Here is a 24924-nt window from a genome sequence, read left to right on the forward strand (position 1 = left end):
ATATAGTGATTTGACAAAAGAATGTAATGATTAATAATACAGGATATACCAAGCTCTTTAACTTCAAGTATCACTTCAAGAAAGAATTGAAGTGATATGTCACCGCCAATATTTCAAAATGTATCACTCACGGAAACCAAAGGGTTTATAAACTACAATCTTATTCTAGCTTTGAGACAGTTGAATCAATAATCCCTTTCACTGAGTAAAGAACTAGAAATGCTTTCTGACATTATGAAAGCTTGGAACCAAATTGTCCAGAACGGAAAATTTGAGAGTTGCGCTGCAGATAAAAGTTACAACTTGAAGAAAGAGTCCAAAATATTAAATTGTCTTTCCATAACTCAGTAGCAACCATCAAACGTACGTCTACACGACTCTATAAGCGTTCAAAAAAAAATTTAATCACTTTGAATGTTTTTATTTTTTCATATTCATATCAATTGGATCCTCATTTGTTATGTAGGTTTAATATACACAGATATCTATATATCTCTTCATTAGTAAGATATCCAAAAGACCTCTTGTTAAAAGGTGTATCTTATATATATATAAATCCATGTATATGTCATATTTTATGCGATGTGAGACTTTTTTTGTACCTAACACTCAGTACCAACCACCAAATGTACGTCCACACACGACTCTATAAGCGTTCAAAAAAAAGATTTAATCATTTTGAATATTCCTATTTTGCATATTCATATCAATTGGGTCCTCATATTTTGAAAGTTCTCAATTGAGTCTCTATTTATGAAAAATTAAATCAATAAAATCCTTTACCGTTAAATTCTGTGGACGACGTTAAAAGTGTTGCCTAATGACTAGGTGAGGTGGCATCTCATAAGCACGTGGCACGCAAAGACGTTAATAAGTGGACAAAAATGATTTTTTAATTTAAAAAAAGCTTAAAAAAGTCTCTGCCACATCACCACCCTGACACGTCATCATCACTATCTCCAAACAAACACTAATTTCTCTCCAAGAAACCCTAGCCGTCACAACATCCAGCGTTGTCACCGCCATCCTTGCCGGCAACCATCCTCGCCGGCAGCCGTCCTCTCCAACGCATCACGCGCCACCACCAAAGCGTCTTCTCCCTTCTGTTGCACCTCCATCACCTTCGCATCTCACCGGACCTGCCAATCATTCCCAAAAAAGTAGAACCCAAAATCCAAATCGTGAAGCCCTCCATTGAGGCCAGCTCTACACCGCAGCACCACCACCATGGAAATCGCAACCCATCACGATTCGACCTTCGTTCTCGCGCCATCACCCAACGCGATCCCTTGCTATGTCGCGACCACCAATCTTCAACATTTTCACCCACGCACCAGCCAAATCGTCGTCGCGCCAGCATCACTACTGTCAAATCTCCACCACAGAATCGTCCACCATACGCCGCTGCTATAGATCGCGAATCGCCACTCTTCTCCACCACTAACCGTGTCGCTGCTTGCCTCCACCTGCAACCACAATCAGACCTGCAAGCAAACCAGAAGCCAAGTTCAAGAGTCGTCGCATAGCACCATGGAGACCTAGGGTTTCTCGCGTTCTCGTAGCATACCTTATTTTAAACTTTTTTTTAAATTAAAAAATCATTTAAGTCCACCTATTAACGTCTTTGCGTGCCACATCTACAAGAAAAATGCCAATTATATACGGATTATTATATACGGATTTTTTTCGTATATAATAGGGATGTTATATACGGATCTGTCGAATAGCCTTACATACGGAAAAATCCGTATATAATGGGGTAAAAATGTTATATACGGATTATCCGTATATAATATCGATGGGCAAAATTGGTGCGTGTTGGCAGGAGCTTTGCCAAGGATAGGTTCGTATGTAAGACCGTATGTAAGTTGAAAAAATATTTAGCCGCTGATTTTTCATACGGATATGGAGATAATTGGTAATTAAAACATAAAACTAAGTAATATAGAACAGCTGATTAAGACTCTTGTATCACTGTTCTCCCTCCATCCCTCGAGCCAAAGTTTCTCCCCTTTCTGGAGCCCTAACTATTCGTCCTTCTCCACTCCTACCTATGCCTCATTCTCGTCCTTAATCGTCCTTACTCACTGCAACCTTCTCCCTCGTCGAGCCTTGTTCTCCCTCATGGAGCCTTCTTCTCTATGTTACTGCTCCTACTCGAACCCCTCTCGAACCCTAACTTGAAGTCTCCTCTGTCGAACACAGTGAAAGACTCTTCCATCGAACGCACTGAAGGGCTTGGAAGTGTTTTCCCTAAATGTGGTTGTGCGTCGTTGCCGAAACAATGTCGTTCAGCAAACACTATAGGACAGCCTCCGTGGTTAGTTGAAACCTTCATCTGGTAAGTAATCTAAATTTCCTTCATTTTCGTAGTATATATAATGTTACATTGACCGATTATTGTTCTTGTTTCTTTGGAGGTTGGAAATCCCGATTTGTGAAACCCTAGGTTGGTTTGTTGGCATTGGAAGAGAAAAGGTGGAGCTCCAATTGCCTTCTGCACCTGGTAGGTATTAATTCGTTAGACTTGGGTTTGTGTTTATTGGATATGATTGAAAATGGGTATTGTCTTCTCATGATGACCTTCTATTTTAGTACAATTGTTTGTTGTATGTCTCGGTTGTTAGTGGAAATGATGTGGTTTAGTACATGTTTTATAATCTGTTATATTGTGTTAGTACCACGTCTTGACCCAAGATCTTCTATAGAGTTATATTGTGTGCGCTCTGATGAACCAGTCTGACCATTAAGACCTGTTGGCATATATGAGGGTCTTTAGGCATAGGAAGCAGATCAGATATTGGCATATTGGAAATTATGGTTGATCCTGGCATAGAAATTCCCTTAGTAAGACCACCTTCAGGTACCAAGGTTATACAATCATCTCCTAAAGATGTTTGAGGCAAAAAGAAACAAACATTCATGAATTTGATGTAGTAGCAAAAAGAAACATCACATAACCTCCTTTTTAAATCCAACACCCATATAGGAAATATTAGAAGACCGCTCCAACTGCTCCTCTGATATTGTTTAGGAGTCATTTCATTTAAGTATTAAAAGTTCAATTCTCCAATGTGGACCCATAGTGAAGAAATAATTGAGTGTAGAGGTTCAATCCATAAGTGTTGACTGTATTGTCAGAATATTAGGAAAAGATTTTAACATCTTTCACCAATTGACCATATCATACCACACTATCCTTCTATGGTAAAGCCTCCTGTCCCATTAAACATTAGCCAATATATTTCCCCTAAAATGTAGCATAGGAAGAATGTAAGTGTGAACTATAAGAAACTAAAATTTTAGTCGCTTTGTTGTTTTGTTAACCATAAAAACTTATAAAAAAATATGATCGAAATAAGTACTTTTAATATGCAATGTACTTCCAAAAGGTATTCTCAGAGTAGTGTTAAGAAACCAGAATGCATGAATAATAAACACTACTAAAATATATAAACTGACTGGTAAAGAAATGCACAACTACCTAAAACTTGGAGCACTCAACTTTCATACTGAAGAACCACTTTTCACAAGGTAACAACTCTCTAACTTATGTCTTATGACAGTAAAAATCATAACTTTGTATAGATATTTCACCCAGTTTACTATTTCAACTTCCCTCCTTTCCCATAGTCACATTGAAACCTATTTCTACCAAGACAAAATTGAGAGAGCACCTCTGTATAAAAAGTCATTTGTCTGCATTTTCCCTTTTTCCTTCCTAAAGAAAGTAAAATAAATAAATAAACATATCAATGTAGGTGGCTTTATATCTTTGTGGCTGGTTCAGTGTATGTGGCTGGTTAAATTCAACTACTTCCCTCATTATCTGTTCTTGGATTCTCGCTTGTATTGATCCTAAAAGGGTTAATAATCTGCATTCTCTTTGTACCTCCTAAGAAAACCTGGGATCACTTAAAAGGACAATAGTTTTTTAATTTTAGAGGATGAACATCATTATGTATAAGTTAGCTGTAGTTAAAATTGATGTGTATATGATGGTAGCCAAGACTGACTTTATTGTCTGTAAATGTTTCTTCTATTTTAGTGCAGATTTTTTGATGATGAAATGTAGACAATTTAGTCTTATTTTAGCAAAATAAGAAAATCCAATGTGATATTTTTTGAATAAGATGTGATGTTATCTGTTTTGCAGTTGTACTTTTGAGGTTGGTACTTCCAATCCAGTATACAACAAGCTTCTTTTGATAATCAGCCAAAGCTCCTAGTAAGTTGTCAAGAAGAGAAAAGGTGAAATATTGAATTGACATTTTAACTTATACAAAATGCATACCTATATATGTGATTCATAGAGTTTATTTACATTCAAGCATATAACATGAATATACTTTAAGACTTTGTAAATTTAGGAATTTAAGGTGCTAAAATAAATTATATTTATGACAATGCATATTTGGTTTTGTATAATTGATATACTTTTGAGATGGTTGAACCTTGTCTCAGCACAAGTTCCCATATTGTAACCCATTTCTTATAGTTTTAAGGTTTCACCTAAGTTTTGTATAAAATAATGGCCTTTCATTAACAGATTTTTACTTTAGCTTTTTGGAATTTATCACTTATACGGATCAACCTTGCCTTGAACCAAACGTCCTTCTTTTGTCTTCCACCTTGTCATCCATTAGTTGGTTTAGTTGAGTTAAAGGTTGTCCTCGGTCAATACTATAACAGAATCTCAAAGACCCAAAGAAAACAGTAGCTATCTTCACTATTTCCAGATCAACCCTCATCTACTTCTACTCTCAACTCATTTGTAGTGTGAACTCCCTTGTACTTTAAACACACTTCCTCTTAACACAGTCCAAGGAATCCTACTAACCTTGTGTACTATTTGAACAAATCCTCAACTTCATAAATGTTTGATTTGCTTAGTTATTTATTTGCATCTGTTAGTTAGTGGAGGAAATGTTGTTAATAAGTTTCCTATTGATATAAAAGGATTTGAAATTGACTGCCCCTTTATTACTTTATTATAAATTTATATGTGATGTTGTTTCTTTTGTAGTTGCACTTGGTACTTGCAATCCAGTATACAACAAGCTTATTTTGACAATCAACCAAAGCTCCTAGTAAGACCATAACCAATAAATAATTGTACTTTTGGAAATGTATGGCTATGCAACTGTATGTAACATATTTTGAGGGTTATTTAGTTCTTTAAATGTGGATTTTTTGGATTAAAATTATTTGGCTAAACAATTAAACACAGCAACCTCTATCTACCCTAATTTGTTTTTTCTTTAACTATGTTTGGTTGTAGCGAAAGGTTTAAATCAATGTTGTAGGTTGGCCAATATCCTTCTATATTCAAAGCTTAAAACAATGTTGTACATAGTGATTAATATAAAACAATAATATTGTACATAGTGATGTACATGTACAAAACAAGTAGTAGGATAGAGACATGTTGAAAAACATTGTAAGATAGAGAGAAGAGGACCTAAATTAATTTAGGTTATTCTTTAGGAAGCCATTTGATAGGTCACGTGTCATAATATAGAGACGTGTATTAAGCATTGGCTAATTTTTTTTGTAATCGATTTATGTACAGAACATGGATCGTGCTCCACCAAATCATGCATGGATGTACGATAGGTGTCATAGAGGAAGAGGTGCTTTGAAAGAGTCTTTTGTATTAGGTGTTGAAGAGTTTATAACTAAAGCTTGTGAACAAGAACGTTATCGCAAAGATGGGGGTCTTTGATGTCCATGTTTAAAGTGCGATTGTACAAAGATTTTGAACGAAAGAGTTGTCAAGATTTACCTTTACAAGGTGGCTTTCAAGCCTAATTATTTCATTTGGGAGGATCATGAGAAAAGAATGCCAGAAGATGATGTAGAGAATCATGAAAGTTGGATGGGTGTAGAGACGGAAAGTGGTTCAATTAACCAATTTATGACAATGGAAGACATGGTGCATGATGCTCTTAGGCAAAATGAGTCGTGTCAAGCAACTACTTCAGATAACATTGAAGAGGCTCCGAATGAAGATACACAAAGGTTTTATAATCTTTTGTTGGATGCAAACCAGCCGTTGTATGAAGGAGCATTAGACTCGAAATTATCAATGTGTGTTAGGCTATTAGCTTGCAAGTCAAATTGGAATATCCCTAACCAATGCTTAGATTTTATTGCAAAAATGGTTATGGATGGAACACCCATAAAATCAGGTTTGCCTAAAACATACTACGATGCAAAAAAGTGTGTTCAAAGTTGGGATTACAATCGTAGAGGATTGATTGTTGCGTGGATGGTTGCATGTTGTTCTATGATAATGAATATGGTAAGAATGATGGCGCGTTGCTTGAATGCAAATTTTGTGGAAAGCAAAGATATCAACCACGTAACACGGGAGCAACAACTACAAAAGAAGTTCCTGTGAAATCAATGTTCTATTTGCCATTAATTCCTAGACTACAAAGAATGTAAGCCTCAACACAAACTACAAGACATATGACATGGCACTATCAAAACAGGTCGACGAATGGTGTTTTGCGTCATCCATGTGATGGAGAGGCTTGGAAGCACTTTGATAGTGTATATCCTAACTTTGGTATCGAGCCACGCAATGTACGACTCGGTTTATGCTCTGACGATTTTAACCCATATGTACAGACATCAAATATATCATATTCATGTTGGCTAGTTATTGTCACCCCTTACAATCTTCCTCCAGAAATCTGCATGTCTAAACCTTACATGTTCTTGACATGTCTCATTCGTGGGCCATTCAATCCAAAGGTTGGCATAGATGTTTACTTAGAGCCCTTGATAGATGAATTGAAGAAGTTGTGGACGGGTGTGATAACATATGATATTTCAAGGAAACAAAACTTTATTTTGAGGGTCATGCTGATGTGGACAATTAATGATTTTCCTGCTTATGGTATGTTGTCTGGTTGGAGCACTCATGGTAAACTGGCATGTCCACATTGCATGGAGCATACAAAGGCTTTTAGATTATATCATGGGGCAAAAAATTTGTGGTTTGATTCCCATCGGAGGTTTTTACCGAATGACCATGCCTTTAGGAGGAATACGAATTCTTTCATGAAGGGGGAAGTGGAGATGGATGATGCACCACCATATCTGACGGGAGCAGAAGTTTGGAATAGAATCAACGGTTATCCTAAAATAACTGAAAATGGTGCACGAAAAATTGATGGATACGGTGAGTGGCATAATTGGACGAAAAGAAGCATCTTTTGGGATGTGCTCTATTGGAAGGATAATTTGTTACGGCATAATCTTGATTTCATGCACATTGAAAAAAATTTCTTTGACAACATCTTCAACACTGTGATGAATGTTGCGGGAAAGACAAAAGACAATGAAAAGGCACAAATGGATATATCTTTGTACTGTAGACGAAAAGATTTGGAGCTAAAAAGTCATAGCAATGGAAACATGTACAAGCCAAAAGCAAATTATACACTTTCAGTAGATCAAACAAAACAAGACTGTCATTGGGTAAAAGATCTTAGGATGCCTGACGGATATTCTTCTAACTTGTCAAGGTGTGTTGATATGAATAGGGGAAAGCTCATTGGGATGAAAAGTCATGATTGTCATGTGTTTATGGAATGCTTACTTCCTATAGCGTTTAGTTCTTTACCGGCTCATGTTCTCAATCCCATTACAAAGATAAGTCATTTCTTCAGAGATTTGTGTTCTACAACATTGAACGAGGATGACCTAGTGAAGATGGAAGAAAAGATTCCAATCATTCTTTGCAAGCTGGAGAGAATATTTCCTCCCTCATTCTTTGATTCTATGGAACATCTCCCTATCCATCTTCCATATGAGGCAAGACTTGGTGGACCAGTCCACTATAGGTGGATGTACCCGTTTGAAAGGTGACAACATGACATCTTATTGTTCAATTTACTTGGCATAATTCAAAAATCCTAACATGTCACTTTCGTAATTATAGGTTCATGGGATATGCTAAACGTTCGATTAAGAATAAAGCTAGGGTTGAAGGATCTATTTGCGCATCATACTTGCACAGAGAGACAACTCATTTTTGTTCCCACTATTTCAAAAACTTCATGTTAACACCACAAAGCAGTAGAAATGAAGTAGACACTGAAACAGAAAACCTTACGACAACATTATCAGTGTTTGACCAACCTGGTCGTCATTCTGGGAGGGAATCAACCCATTGGTTAAGTGATGAAGAATTGAGATCAGCTCATGTTCATGTTTTGATCAATTGCAATGAAGTTCAACCTTACCTTGAGTAAGCCTCCTAAATCAATTATATTTCCCAAATATTTCTTACTGATATATTTAATTGTCTTTGATCCAATCTCGTCATATATGTCGACAACTCATTCTTACATAGCTATCAACTATCTGAGTCAAACAGTTCGACATACATACATGCTAATTTCCCTTTGTGGTTCAGGCAAAAAGTACGACTTCCAATCATTCTTACTCATTCATTTATTCCTTAATTATTTAATGATTACATTATTGAATAGTTTCATATCCTTTCTAAATCGTAGGTTCATGACGAGCCTTTAAGTGTGAGGAACCAACATCTTAGAGATTTATCACTTGCTCCTTTAAGGTGTGTAAAGGAATGTCACACCTTCTTTGTTAATGGATACAAATTTCATACCCATGCATGGAGCTAGGGCAAAAGGACAATAAATAGTGGGGTTCATGTTAAAGGGCTAACAGAAGGAGGTCAAGATGATTTTTATGGTGTCATTAAACACATCTATGAGTTGGAATACAATTCAACAACCACTGAGAAGAAAATTGTATTATTTTATTGCGATTGGTTTGATCCATCAAGAGTAGGTACAAGGGTGGATTCAAAGTATGGCATTGTGGATATTCGAATGGATAAAAGATATGTGTTGTTTGATCCTTTTATAATTGCACATAATGTATAACAAGTTTATTATGTACCATATCCTACATCACGCACGGACAAAAGAGGTTGATGTGTTGCGATAAAGACGAAGCCTAGAGGACGCATTGATTCTAATGATGTAGAAATCGATGTGCCATACCAAGTGGAGGAAATGTCACATGTTAATGACGTCATTGAAGTTGAAGAAGTTGTTCGATTACAAGATGTAGAAGCTGGTCTTGAACAAGTGGACCCTAACAATATTTCATCATTTCAAGGGAAAATGGATGAAGATACAATTGAATCAGAAGAATACAATGAAGAGGGAGAAGATGAAGATGACAATGAAGATGAATGTCAAAGTTCCAGCACTGAATAGAGTTAGGGCGTGTTCTGTTCATTTATTTTTTCTTCATTTATAATGTTGTCCAGTTTAGATTTGTAGGATTCCAATGTAGGATTCAATTGTATTTGCTTCATTGTATTTTCACTCTTGTTCCCCAATCCTAATGCATGTGTGTCATTTTGTGCAGTATACATCACTGATTTTAATTGCAGACACATAGGTTCCTTAAATAAACATTCTTTCCTTCTATCCTACCATAGAAAGAAAGGTGTGTGGTTATTTGCTGAATTTGTGAGTCACTAGGAGTTCTAATGCCACTCCTGTAGAGTTGCTCTAAGATCATGAGTTGTTCTGTGGTAGGGCTCCATCTTGAAGAACCTTAACAAATATATGAGATTACAAGAGTAAATGATGTAAGTGTTTGATAGTGTTTGACAACTGTTGTTACCAAAGATTGCATTCAATTTTGTAGGATTGCCTCGTCTACAACTACCCCCACAAACAGTAATCAAACCCTTCAACACACACAACCTTCAAGTAATTTTTAATAACGTCATAAATACCCATTACTTATAGACATCTCATAAAACATATGCTCACTTCTTCTTATCACCTTCATAGGCCTTTCTTCAATCCAGTAAACACAACTTCCTTATACCTCCACCACACCCTTTTGCCTCGAACCTCCAATCTCATCTTCTTAGACTTCACATTCATTTCTCTCCTCCCATCTCAATCAAAGGGCTAAAGATTTCCAATAACTTGGATTCTTCTTTCACGATTCGATAGATCTTATTTAGCCATGGGTTTAAGTTCTAAGCAGGTTTCTAGCAGTGGACTTGATTGGAAACAAACCTTATTGGAGGCTCAGGACTTGGAACTCCCAAAGCCTAATCTGATGAGGAAACAACAGCAGCAGCAGCAACAAACTCAGCCTTCAATATACTCCTGCCTAACAATCTCAAAATTGGTTCATAGATTCAAGAACTTCACATCATAGTACTTCTGATCCTAACAATCATGTGGAAGCCATTCCTACTGAAGGAGATGCCAATGTGTTTCTAGGGAATGGACAAAGTTTGATTGTATAGTTCTTTGGTTCTGCTACTTTTGCCTCACATACTACACCACATGTCACTTTCTATCTGAAAAATCTTTGACATGTTCCCTCTATAAATAAAAATCTTGTTAGTGTTAGCAAGTTTGCCCATGATAACCATGTTCCCTCTATAAATAAAAATCTTGTTACATCATCCTCTCCTTCATCTATTATTTTAGACAATGTTTTTAAATGCTGTAATATATCTCCAATAAAAAACACCTGTTGATTTTTGTGTGGCATGCTGAATGGAAAAATCTTATTAACTTAACTCCCACCCTTCTATAAGAATTTATAGTCTCCATCTTCAACTTAATTTTTTGTGATTTTTGGGGACCATCTCACATTTAATCTTCCCTGGGTACAATTATTATGTTTTTTGTGATCTTGCTTAAAGTAAAGATATGGGTACAAGTTGTTGTCCAGTTTCCTCTCGGATTCCAGTAGCAATATATGCACAATTCCCTCATTTTGGTTGTATCATCACCACTAATCAATTTAGAGTGAAACTTTTGTACTTTGTCTTCAATTACACTTATTTATATGTCTTCAAGTTAGTTTTAACACATCAAATTTCCATAGCATTATTATGGGTGTGTCTTACAATTTCTTTTTTGATTTGTTAGACAAAGAAGAGTTTTGTCTAATTAAGTAGACACTTGATTTTATTTTTTAAAGTTCTGCAACCTAACATATCAATACAGTGAATTACACAAAAGTTGATTGAATCCTGTTTTCTGGCATGTAATTTATATTATTACCATTGCAACATATTTTCTTTTGTTGATTGAATCATGTTTACACTCTTAATTCCATGATTGCACCTTCAAGAATATGTCATCAGGGGGTTTTGGCCCTCCTCTTCCACCTTTAGGAAAATCTGATAAGGGGAAGGGGAAGAAATCTTATGAAGTCAAGTTGATTACGCGTTTCAATAATGAAATTAGTTCAAGCAGTCAACCAACTACCCCTACCTCTACCTCCACTAGTACATCTGTTCCATTCCCATTACAAGTTCCCGACTTCAATCCCACTCCACATACATCTACACCTACCTCTCTTTCATCTCCAATACAAGGGCCTGTTGTAACACCCCTTATCAGGGTGCCACTAGAAAATAACGAAATCAAAACTTTTACGCCAATTTTTTTTTTTTTTAACATCGCGGAAATAAACCATCAAAAGTTTAAGCGTCTTACAACATAAAGTTTAAGCGTCTTACAACATAAAGTTAAAACCTTACAAATATCAAATTCAATATTCAAAAACATAAAATTACTTAAAACATGATAAGTCCCCCATAGTCATTCCCATAACTCTCGTCGTGCTACTTCATCTCTGCCTCATCTGCAACGCCATCTACTCCCGTACAAGTACGATCATCGTAGGTGGAAACCACAACCACAACATTTCAGGGTGAGTAACGAGGAACCTAACATAGCATATAATTTAAATATCAAAATATCATAACTTAGATTATCCTAGTCACAACCTTACAATACAACACAATATTCAACTCGTAACTCAGACCATCACCACTTAGACTATCAAGATCATAATATTACAATACATCACAATTTTAAGCTCACAACTCAATCATTTACTCAAGCTTCTGTTGTTTCCTTGAATTTTGTCGTATCAAACCTGTTTCGCAAAACAGGGCGATTCGAGCCGTCCTCCATCGCAACTTCAGACCTATCTCCCCGACCTCTCAAGGAATTACGAGTAAAAACTTCGGTTAGGCGCACCCACCGAGCACTATACTCACACGAGCCGAAGTCATTGGGCGAGACATTCAACCCCCTCTAGTCCCCGCGCACGAGGAAAGGGTGACACTCGAATCTCAGTCTCCGCAGAGACTCAACACACTATCGTATCGCAATACGAACACCATCGATTCGACAAGAATTCTAAGGAAATGACAGAACGCTTGCTCTCACAGTTTCACCATCACACTCGAACCTCAATCTCTTTCAGTCCTCTCATTCTCATAATTCATTCTTTCCTCTTCCAACAATGGAAGAGAATTCTCAATACCCTCTTACCCACACTCTTGGCCAAAGAGTGTAGATAAGTATTCCCAACGAGTAAAAAATTGAATGTTGTCCACACTGACCTTTGCTTGTTATTTTACTCATAATTCTCTGTACATAACTTCAAATGAGTTCATTTCTTTTTTATTGGAAACTAGACTCAAATATCTCTCTTTGGACATATAAATCTAAATTTTTGGACTACAGGGCTAGCTGCAGTAGAATTATTAAAAAGCGGAAACTTTCACCACGCTCTGGTCTTCTCAGTTTTAACCTTTGCTGACTGTTTTACTCATAAATCTCTCTACCAAACTCCAATTAAGTTGGTTCTTGCTTTGTTGGAAACTAGACTCAAATATGTTTCCTTGGACATATAAATCTAAATTTTTGGACTACAGGTCTAGCTGCAGTAACATCATTAAAACGCGGAAACATTAATCACGCTCAGGTATGTTCAGCTTTGACCTTTGATGACTCTTTTGCTCATTACTCTCTCTACCGAACTCCAATTGAGTTGATTCTTGATTTCCTGGAAACTAGACTCAAATATCTTTCTTTGTACATATAAATCTAAATTTTTGGACTACAGGGTTAGCTGCAGTAAAATCATTAAATCTCGGAAACATTAATCACGCTCAGGTATGTTCAGCTTTGACCTTTGATGACTCTTTTGCTCATTACTCTCTCTACCGAACTCCAATTGAGTTGATTCTTGATTTCCTGGAAACTAGACTCAAATATCTTTCTTTGTACATATAAATCTAAATTTTTGGACTACAGGGCTAGCTGCAGTAAAAATTATTAAAAAGCGGAAAAGTTCACCACTCTCTGGTCTTCTCAGTTTTGACCTTTGCTTATGGTTTTGCTCATTACTCTCTCTACCGAACTCCAATTGAATTAATTCTTGATTTTCTGTAAACTAGACTCAATTATCTTTAATTTGACTACTCACAAGACTGATTTGGATATCGGGAAGGGTCTCAAATAAATCTGGGAACAATCGCAACAGTTCAGTTTTAGATTCTGCGTTTTATATCCAAAACTCATGTTATACTCAAACTCATAAAACTCACAACCAAGAAGAAAAACACATGCTTCAACATGTTAAATTTAATCTCAACACACAAGGAAGAAAGCATGAAACAATTTGTATGGTTACCTTCTACCCATCATACACTATGTTAGATCCCAAGTTAAACCCCCTTACCTTTTGCCTTGAACACTTTAACTTGATCTCTTCCACAACCTTGGTAGAACTCTAGTTTCTTGGAATCCCTCTCTTCTTTCACAGGCCAAGACAACCTCCACACTTAGCACACTTAGAAATTTCGAAATACTCTTGCTAAGAGCCTTTCTCTGCTGTCCAAAACACTCATTCAGCTTTGGAATTAAAGGAAATGATTCCTAGACACACTAGGACCCATGGAATTGTTATTTAGCAATGATAATTCAATAAAACAATGCCCCATACTCCTTTCCAGCCCCAAAAAATGGAGGGAATGTCTGAAAGGGTCCCCAAAATATTCTCACAAAAGGAACCGCAGCCAAGTCAGCTCACATTGCCTACAATCCAAAAAAATTTACTGCTCACGCAAATCCCCAACAGCAAAATTTACCGCAACTTTGACAGTCCGGTTGACCCCCTTACCGAAGTCGAAAATATGCGTATGAGTACTCAAATCGAAGCTCTTTGAGTGTACTATCCAATAAAAGAAGAATCAGCTAAATTGATATTTTCTACAAAAAGTTATAATTAAAATAGTAAACCATGTCAAGTCTGACAGCACTTTATTTTTACATTATAACTTAAACTTTTTACAACTAGGTAAGTTCATGAGATTCTAGGGTCTTACACCTGTCTTGACACCCACTTCATACCAAGTGCCTACTAATCAAATGGCATCACTCTCTCCCAATGTTGGTTCTAACCTATCAACTCCCACAAATATTGCACCATCACCTGGTACAGTGGATGCAGATCCACATTCCAGTTCACCCAATAATGACGAGGAAGAATGTTCCAACAGTCGGCCAATGATTACACCCGTTGGAGGAGGGTAACAAAAAAATTTAACTCAATTAATATATATATATATATACACACAATTCATTGTTCTATTATTCTAATGTTCGAGTTTAATTTTGGTTTAGGTTTTATCCTACAAGAATTGCATCAAAGGCAATCACAACCACCATCAAGCAATAGTTTGATGAGCCATGGCTAACATGGGGACAAATCCCTAAGGAAACTAGAGATGTTTTCTTTGACCGATTTAAGGTACACACTTCTCACTATCATACACCAAACTAGTTATTCCTTAGACCACATGTATATGTTATAAAGATTTCAACATTTTTATTATTATTCAAACCTATTCTTTTTAATATAACAGAGAAAGGTTTCATGGAAGCCTAAAGATGAGGAAAAGGTCAAAACAAATTTTCACACCAAGGCATCTCATACTCAGAGATGTATAAAAAATGTAGAACTCTAGGAAAAAACCCTCATTGGCTGGGGGAGGATACTTGGAATGGTCTTCTGGAAAAGTGGAACATGCCACTTTATAGACAAAAGTGTGAAACAACTAAGAAGAATCGAACATCTAAAAATGGTGGTTGTTTGCACACTAGAGGATCTATTAGCGTGCATGAGCATGTTATTCGTTTGGTATGTAACTTGTACATTTTATTTCTTAAATTTGTAATCATAAATTTTACAAATGTTTATTAACAACTCATTTTGTTTGTAGTCACAAGAGCTTGGTCGGTCTGTGCATGTTGATGAGATATTTCAGCAAACACATATTCGCCAATCAACAGGGGAATTTGTGGACGAAAGGTCTAGGCGGACCCATGTAAGTTTCTACTAACTCTATCACATTATACATTCTTGGTTTTTAAACCTTAGGTTTACTTATTATATTTATTCATTTAATAGGAACAATTTCAAGCAAAATTTGCATAAATAAGATTTGAGACTGCATCTGTTGGTGCCTCAGGATGTAGTCCTCTAGACCCTACGGAGGAGGAAGGATTGAGAAACCGATGTTGGTTAGAGGCTGTTGGTGGAAAATACAAGGGACGTGTATACGGCATTGGAAATGTCAGTTCCCAAGATGACTGTGTCGATAGTTACATCGAACAGACACAAGCATTTTCTTCTACTTAAAAACAAAATTCAGAAGAAATTGTTAACTTAAATCACAGTTACAACAATATGGTCACCAGGTTGAAAATTTTCAAGGCTTTATTGGCATCCTCCTGCCATTCCTTCCGCCTTCAGCAGCCATAGCTGCACAAGACTTTTTAAACTTCCAAAATTCTGAAGTTCAAAATCAAGCACCTAATGATGTCCAACCAGAACAGCAACCTCCAGAACAGCAACCTCCACAACAACAACTTCCACAACAACAACCTCCACAACAGCAACCTCAAGAACAACAATCACCAGACCACCAACCACAAGATGAAAATAATTTTATGCACTATTAGGCATTTTATACAACTAATTTCCATTACTGTTGAACTTATTTAGAAGCAGAACATATGAACTTACCTAATGTTTAATCTTGGAATATTTTGATGTAAACAATATTTATGTATTCATCTTCAATGTTTCCTTTGTGGATTTCTATGTCAATGTGCAATGTATAATGTCCATGTTTGCTTATATGAATTTTGAATGTTTAGTTATAATGTCCAGGTCTGTTTGTATGAAATGAATTGGGCATGTTCAGGGTATTGTAAATGACTTTTTCAGCTCTTCTAAAACAATTATATACGTTATATACGGATATATCCGTATATAAATTATATCAGGATAAATCCGTATATAACTTATATACGGATTTATCCGTATATAAGTTATATACGGATTTATCCGTATATAAGTTATATACGGACTTCTCTGTCTTCTCAAAGAAAAAGGATCAAGACTATCGGAAGGAAGAATATGTATCGTGGTCCAAATCTTGAAGGATGGATTAGTGATGACAACGCTCAAACGAATTTCATTGACAACTGGAGGATGAGGAAAATAATCACTCACAAGTCATTGCGAAGGTCACTCCTTCACCTCTCTTTTCTTTTTCTCTCACGCAAAACCAAACCATCTCAGCCATAAAAAACCTTAGCCACCATCAAAACAGTTAGCCACCGTAGAAACCAATGCAAAATCCTCCATTAACGGTGGTAATCCACCTAAACAGAACCACCATCTCGCATCCTCGTGCCACCATCAACCACCAGATTCATGAAAACACTGTGAATGGCGAAGGCAACCTTGCTTCTCCATAGCACCCAAACCAGTAACCACAATGAAAACCACCGTGCCTTCATCGTCTTCCTCACAGAAAATGCGAGTTTGTCGACATCTCACACCTCCACGCTTGCGAAAACAAACACAGGTTCGTTTAACCACAAATTAACAAACAGTTCACAAGCCCTATCCTCCATGTTCTCTCGCAAAACAGCAACCACAGAATCTTCATCGAACCACTAAGAAGCTTACCCCAAAACGCAAAAGCCAAATCGCATAAGTCACAACGAGTTTCCAAATCGTGTTGCCATGGGAACCACTTGTAGAAAACCAGAAACCAACAAATTTGCTCAATCAATCCTCAATTTCATTCAATCAATCCCCAATTTGGAGGATAGAACCTTAAAGGGTATAAGTGAACCCTAATTTCACAAAATGCAAATTCCTTCCAAATTCCCAATTTGATTTTAATTATATTTTACTAATTTTTTAATGTTTAAAATATCAAAATCCACATCACTGCCCCATGTAAAATGCTCTAAGTTTGCGACGTATTTTAATTAAATCATGTCATTGTGCCACGTCAGCTGATATTTAATGTCGTTCAACCAATTTAATGTCCGAGGTCCAATTGCATGAATTTTTCATAATTAGGAACCTAATTGAGACAAAAAATAACTGAGACCTATTTGAGAAAAATTGTCAGGAACCAATTGTTTATGATTAAACCTTACTGAAACTCTTTAAAAGTTATTAAAGGAAAACTTGAGTAAATCAATATAAAAACGAGTTTTCATCTCAGCTATCCCTTTACTTCGTTTCTAAAAGCTTTAAAAAAATCTATAAGTGATAAACACTCTTTGCCGACACTATAACCCCTACAAACAGCGTTTAACATAAATTGCAAAAAGTTTCCAAACTCTTTTAATCATTTCAATAGTTAAACAATTTTAGACTCTACGTGCGTCTTGTACCAAACTTAGCGCCGCTTAGTATAAAAGTTTAATTTCTTGTTTTGCTTACTTTGATTTTACCTAATACCTTAGTGTGTCATCTTAGTCTTTAACTTAAGAAGTCTATTTACCACATTTCCTACTTCACAACCTTCTTGTCCTATTAACATGGAAGCCTTCCTTACTCCATGGACTTACCGTCCTTCATACCAATTCACACCATTCATAGAATACCTTAATCTTCCATCCAACACTATTATCTGTGATCCCCTTCTCACTTAGACTAGACTCGTTTACCTTAACACCCTTGCCACATGAGTTCCAGTAGCCACAGAACTTGTTAACGTGAGGAAGAACAAGAAGGCTCGTTGCAGCTGCAGTGTGATAAGGGAGAACAAAGACTCAGATAGCTAGAAGCAAGAATTGTAAGGTATTCATCACGGGTTAGAACTATGTTGTAAATGGTTATGTGCTTTGATCAATGAGGATAGCTAGAAGGAACGTATATACATGATAAAAGTAGTGTTTGTGAATAAATCCAAAATTAATAAATACATCAACCCAAATACTTTTACAATTGAAGGAAGGGAAATTTCGAAACACGAGTCATCTGTGCTTTCATGCAAAACGCATAGTTTCATATGGTGGATGTTAGCCATATGGTCCCACCAACTTTTTTTACATTTATTACCAAATCACATAAGTTTTCAACCATCACTGTCTCTCTTTATGAAAGAAAGTAAGAAACGCAGTCTTTATGTTTTCTCTCTGATTTTGTTTTTTGTCTTTCTCTCATTTTCTTCTTTTCTCTGAATTCTGACTTAGTCATTTCTTGTCTTCGTAATCTTAGTCATTTTATAATCCATTATGGTTCATTTTGTCAAGGAAATATATCAATAGGAAAAAAAAAATAAGAAAGCAAGGAAAAAAAATTGGACAGTTACATGTCTCTTTCATAGTTTAACCCCTACTTCTTTAGATCTTTGTTGTCGCTCCTTGCCGTTGATAGCTTCCTTGACCCTTCATTCATTTTCCATTTCCTAAGCATTTATGGATTCACACGTTCCTTCCAACCCGGTAATACTATTGCCTCTAATAAACTATAAACGCTTTACCTTTCTCTTTGTGAGACTAAAAACCTTAGCTTTTCAACCCTTTTAAGCCCCCATCAGTTGGAAAATTCAGGGTAGGATTTTGGGTCTAAGAGTGATTCAAATCATGCTGTGAAGTCTTTTGCCCCTGCTTTGTATTCAAGTTTGCAACTTGTTTCAATGTTTTCCAAGGTAGTTGGCTTGAGTGTTTTGTTTTCATACTTGGTGGCGTTGGTGTGTGAGATAAATTTGAAGGATAAATGGTGTTTGAAGGTTTAATGGGAGCCTAGGAGACTGGAGCTGGGGCATAGCCATGTTTTGTAATTGTTTTGGTGCTTTGAATTGTTTTGGAAGGAGGGATGATCCTGCGGACCAGCCACATGAACAAGGTACTAAAAAGGATTATATCTGTGAATTGTGATAATAATTGCCTATAACAAATTGCAGCATGGGTCAATTGTTTGTGTCAAATTGAATAGGTTGCTGAATTTGTACTTGTCATTATTCATGCCTGCTGGTCATCCTTCTCTCGCTTTCACCTTTCTATATATTTCCTGCTGAAAGGGCAACATACGTGTTCTTACGAAGGTTTCAATTGCCTATTTATTGGTGGGAATGAAGGGATGATTTCTTAATGCAGAGACTGCATTTTTGTGGAAAGATTTTTCTTTTTTTCTGTCTGTCAATTTCCACAATCGAGAACCTGAAGACAACATTATATAAAATTGTAACAGGTTCTTGTGTGAACTGTGTGGCTAGGTGGAGGATTGGAGGGATGTTGATAGTAATTACCTTATGCTTTCAAAATTGATTTTGATGTACTGACCGGATAGTTTTATTTAATTCCTCAAGAAAGAAAAGGCTTAAGTCCTGGATAATGATGTTTTGAATTATTATTATTGCGCATGCAAATAGTGTTAAATTAAAAAAAAAAAAACTAAGTGTTAGGATGTCATTTGGTGGCATAATTATTGATACAGTTAGTTTCTTTAGTTCTCACTCCCCTGCAGTCAAAATGGCAAACATGGTCACTTGCAGATTCTATGTTTATAACACGCCAGGATCTATCTATTGCTGAAAATTATTAATTGCAGGTCAAACAAGAGATCTACCAGAAGAATTATCATTTATCTCTCTTAAACCACTTTAGTATCCCCGAGTCATAACTTTATGGGAAGTATTTTACTTAAAATGGTTAGAAGTAATATTGAAATTCTACTACTGAAGATGCTAACATAAGCTCCTGGCAATCGTGTGGTTACATTATTTTTTGTTTATGTAATGTACCTGTATTCTTTTAATACCCTCAAAGAGTATAAATTTTTGCAAATCATATAAGCAAAATATGCATATATCTCTGTTTCACGTGAGACACCTTGACTTGGACATACTTTCCCAAATTTGCATTCGTGATTTCTTTGTACTGTCTTTTTGAAAATTTTAAATCCTGTGATTTATCTAAGTTTATGTTTGTGATCCAACAGCTGTTGCAACTAAAAAGTTTAGCTATAACTCATTGAGATCAGCAACAAACGATTTTCACCCATCGTGCAAAATTGGTGGAGGAGGTTATGGAGTTGTCCACAAGGTGAGAGTCATGACTATCAGTTTTGATTTTCGTTCTTTTTGTTTGTTCTAATGCTTACCTGCTGGTTGTCATTAATATTTGCAGGGAGTTTTAAGGGATGGTACTCGGGTTGCTATCAAGTCTCTTTCTGTTGAGTCTAAACAAGGGGCTCATGAATTTATGACAGAAATTGATTTGATATCAAATATACGACATCCAAATCTTGTGGAACTGATTGGCTGCTGTATTGAGGGTAGTAATCGAATACTGGTTTATGAGTTTATGGAGAACAATAGCCTTGCAAGCTCTTTGCTTGGTAAATACTAGTACAATTTAAATATAATGGATATGATTCTTTTATAAGTTTGATTAGTTTGAAAGTTTTTAGTGACTTCCCTGTTTGGTTTGGTTATGAGGAATTAAGGGTTTGATAGTTTCCATGATGTATGATACTGCTTAAATAAACTAATCGAGGGTTTATATATGAATTGGTTTATGCTAATGCAAGGAGAACATTTTTACAGGTTCAAAAAGTAAATATGTTGCTCTGGATTGGCCAAAGAGGGCTGCTATTTGTCGTGGCACAGCTTCTGGTCTACGTTTTCTTCATGAAGAGGCTCAACCAAACATTGTTCATAGGGATATCAAGGCCAGTAACATATTGTTGGATGGGAATTTTAATCCGAAAATTGGGGACTTTGGTCTTGCAAAACTTTTTCCTGACAATGTCACCCATGTTAGTACTCGAGTTGCAGGAACTGTGTAAGCACATATATATCTGTTAATGTTTCCATTTATCTAACTGGTGCCAGATTTTCCCTATTAGTAATTGCTTGTACGTAAGTTGTTAGGATATAGGGTAAGAAGATATAATGGGTAATGGGTTTAGGATAGAAGGTGGAGAAATTGTATAAATAAGACCTTGTTATGTTGTCAGGGGCATCATTGAGTATTATTTTCTAAATCTGGACTTTGGCCAGAAGAGGGGGATTAGGCCTCCGTTAGGGCTAAGAGGGGGATTAGGCCTCCATTAGCGCTATCAGTGTACATCATTCTCAATTTCAATATAGAAACTCATTCTTTCATTGTTCTTTCTATCTTCTTAGTGTGTTCTTGTTAGGTTCCAAACCCAGGTACCTAACATAAGTTCAGCCTTTCTGCAGTCATTTGAACTCCAATGTTAATCTCCAGACACAGATTTTTGAAGGAAAAAGTTATCAGCATTCTTAACTTATATAATTTCTTATGAATCTTTGTAGACAATATGAATACTATTGAACCGAGATTAACAATGGGAACTGAGTTTGGAGCACCATTGGCTTTCACTGTTATTGTCTGAAAGTGGATTTCAATGAAGATAAATAACTGTCATGGTTGCAGTTATCAGTAGAAGAGTTATTAGGGATTGTGTATTATCATAACATGTTTAATAATAACTGTCTTGTTGGCAGTTTTGGGTAGAAAGTTAGGAGCAGTTTTACCATTGAAAATGTGGGTGGTAGGGTGTAGTGTGAAATAGGTGTATTATTATTATTTTCAATTTGTGAACATAGAATATTCTCTGTAATAGAGTTTGTCTGGGACAGCAATTGTATTTCTACTGAGTGTGATTTTTATGCTTAGAATAATGTTCGTCTAGTTTATCAATCTGTCAGTATTCTATTAAGTATTAACTAAGCAATTCTGTTTCTCATCCATGTCACATCATGAAATCACTCTAGACTTCAGTCTTGCTAAAATAGTAATATGCTTCAAATTACTTGAGCATTCGGTTGTTTCATAATCTTTACATACACTGATGATTTCTCTATTATTGTAACATTAATTAAGATAAATTTTAGAAACATTACAGAAAAACTCATGTGATTCTATAATTTATTTAGCAATAAGAATCTGTGCTTGAGATGTTATGTTTGACACAGTAGGATAGCAAAAAGAATGGACAGGGAAAGGAGGTTTAAACCAAAAACTAAGCTGTTCTGTGCAAAACTAGAAGTAACTGTCTGTAATTTCTCATGTTTATTGGGCTAAAGTAGCATCTTTGCAACATGGAAACTTAAGATATTGTATCTTTATCTCCCTCGTTTTATCAGTTTAGTTACATTTTTTATAATTCTTTATAAGAGACTTGGCCATAATATTAAACCAAATTTACCTTTTCTGTTGCAGGGGATATCTTGCACCAGAATATGCACTTCTGGGACAACTTACAAAGAAGGCAGACGTTTACAGTTTTGGGATTCTCATGCTTGAAGTAATCAGTGGGAAAAGTAGTAGCATAGCTGCATTTGATGAGGACTATTTGGTTTTGGTGGAATGGGTATATATATTTTTTTATTCTCGAGTATGATTAATATTGATTTGATACAATGCATGCTAGGATCTTCTCTTGGCTTCTTTAATTTCAAGATATATAGGAGCACATAAAGATAAATAAAGTCATAAATACTAGTAGAATGCTTGAAAAGGTGGTTTAATCAAGCCCTTCAAAACGTTATCTTGTATAACAGACTTAAAACTGAAACTTGATTAAGAATTTAGTGCTGATAAAACTTTTAGCAGACAGGTAATTGATAAACCCAGAAAATCAGACGCTTAGCAATATCAATTAAAATAAAGAAGATAGAGAGAAGGATTGTGCAGCTGGTTTTATACTGGTTTGGCCAGGTTGGAACTTGCGTCCAGTCCCCCAACAAGAGGTGAGATTCTCACTATTCACTACTCAGAAGCAAGTATTCTTTGAGTTTTGGCCTCTTCTGCCTAATTAAAGTATACCAGCTCACACACTCAACACATTGGTTACTTACTAACCTACAATTTAGAACACAAGATAGAAATTTCAGCCTAACAGCATAGTTATCAATAGCAAAATATAGCAATTTAGAGCAGCCATGAGATGCTACACAGTTTGTGAACTGGACCTAGAGAGAGGCTTTATGGAAAACCTAATTTTTCCCTCAAGGTTACTCAAGGTTGAGATTTTCCTACCCTTTAATTTATAAAATTCTTAGTTGTATGTAGCTTTCCTTGTTTCATATCCATACTGTTCGACTAACACCTAGCCGTCTCCTACATTTTGTTTTATCATTGCTTAGAATGGATAAGTAAAGTGGGGATTCTTGAACTAACACTAAATCATCAGAAGTTGAATGTAGTAGCTTTACTATCACATCTTGTTTTCCTAGCCTATTGTGAAGTTGAAATGATGTTGGGTCTTACGTCACCTCCAACCCAAAATTTCAAGGCAATGGATTTGAGAAACTTTCTCTTTATATGTTGTTTATCTCAGTCATGTCTACCCAATGCGAGATTTTCAACTGTATACTTGAATTCCTCGCAGTGTGTGATATTAAACATGGAAAAACATTAGCCAGTATCTTGAGTAGCCAAAAAACCAAAATGCACAACAATGAAAACAACAAAAGTCTTTTCCCACTTAATGAGGTTGGTTACATGGATTGTGAAACACCATTCAGCTCACTTAAAGATCAGATTTTCAGATAAATTATTTATCATGAGATCTCTCTTAATAACTTCCTCCAGAATCTTTCTCAGTCAACCTCCCTTTTCATAGGACTAAATTTCATTCAGTAAATTCCCCTGACGAACATAACTCAAAAAATAAAATAAAACTGATGCATCCCTTTATATTATTATTGATCATAAAAAAGAGCAGAAATATGTTGATTTCTCCTGACTCATCATTCATGAATGCAGGCTTGGAAGCTGAAAGAAGAAAATAGGCTTCTAGACCTTGTTGATTCAGAAGTAAGTGAGTATGATGAGAGTGAGGTGTATCGGTTCCTTGTGGTGGCTCTATTTTGCACCCAATCAGCTGCTCAGCATAGACCAAGCATGAAACAAGTATTGAAAATGCTTTCCAAAGAAGTTCATCTTAATGAGAAGGCTTTGACTGAGCCTGGAATATACAGATGGCACAGCACTGGAAAAAGGGGTGGTTCTTTGAATGAGACATCATCTCAGGCAATCAAGCCCAGAAAAACTGGAAATCCACATGAAGCAGCTTCAGCTCACTTCAGTGGTACAGATATTGTGACAGAGATGCTTCCAAGATGATGATGGTGTTACTTACATAATAGTGGAATGTGATAATATTTAGCATTATAGTTTTAGGAATAAGATCAATGTGTTTCCAAAGGAAATATATGATCGTGGGAGAATTGGCCTTATTTCATCAGCATGTATACGTGTGTGTATGCTTTATACTTATTTTACTTTGCTATTTCTTTTTTCTTTCTGCTGTTAGTAGTGTGATAATAGTCTTGTTTCTTGTCAATCCTCAAAGATATAGGGTTTTTCATATAGTCTATGTTTTTCTTGTCAATTTCACAGGGTTTAAAAAATTGTATGGATGGATTTCTTCATTAGAAATAAGAGAAAAATATGAATTTGTTTCTTTAATTTAAATTTAATTGTAAAATTTAAAACCAAAAAATTTAGAGAAATTAATTATATGATAGAATTTTTATAAACTAATTATATATAAATTAATTTTTATTTATAAGAACTTTATTTCATTTTATTTTTGTCATAAAAGTTCATAAAAACTTCGTTCAAACAAACATGTTCTGAGTCACCTTTCTAAATAAATGTGTGAATGCGTTGTGTTCTTTGTCCACACACACCAACGTTCTCATATTTATAATTTTTTAATTCATTCTCAAGAAGA

At 35.8% G+C, this 24924-nt stretch overlaps 1 protein-coding gene across 2 annotated transcripts; it reads left to right on the top strand.

Moving 5' to 3' along the window:
* Positions 1–18457: 18457 nt before the first annotated feature.
* Positions 18458–24488, top strand: LOC108327910 (putative serine/threonine-protein kinase). Of its 2 annotated transcripts, XM_017561642.2 has the most exons (7): positions 18463–18859; positions 18941–19056; positions 20152–20255; positions 20340–20550; positions 20759–20996; positions 22404–22554; positions 23952–24488. In XM_017561642.2, the coding sequence occupies exons 2-7, from the start codon at positions 18981–18983 to the stop codon at positions 24309–24311; spliced, it is 1140 nt and encodes a 379-aa protein (XP_017417131.1). In that variant the 5' UTR covers positions 18463–18859; positions 18941–18980; the 3' UTR covers positions 24312–24488. The 2 variants fall into 2 exon arrangements, with proteins under 2 accessions (XP_052728913.1, XP_017417131.1); XM_052872953.1 differs by having other exon boundaries at positions 18458–19056; positions 20340–20487.
* The last annotated feature ends 436 nt before the right edge of the window (positions 24489–24924 follow it).

The sequence above is a fragment of the Vigna angularis genome, chromosome 2, assembly GCF_016808095.1.
Source record: "Vigna angularis cultivar LongXiaoDou No.4 chromosome 2, ASM1680809v1, whole genome shotgun sequence".
Taxonomy (NCBI): domain Eukaryota; kingdom Viridiplantae; phylum Streptophyta; class Magnoliopsida; order Fabales; family Fabaceae; genus Vigna; species Vigna angularis.

What these genes read in the sequence shown, in the direction of transcription:
- LOC108327910 (XM_017561642.2), top strand. Translation starts at nt 18,981, where the DNA reads ATGTTTTGTAATTGTTTTGGTGCTTTGAATTGTTTTGGAAGGAGGGAT. An exon ending in CCTTGCAAGCTCTTTGCTTG is followed by an intron (nt 20,551 to 20,758) that starts GTAAATACTAGT and finishes ACATTTTTACAG; the next exon opens with GTTCAAAAAGTAAATATGTT. An exon ending in ACTCGAGTTGCAGGAACTGT is followed by an intron (nt 20,997 to 22,403) that starts GTAAGCACATAT and finishes TTTCTGTTGCAG; the next exon opens with GGGATATCTTGCACCAGAAT.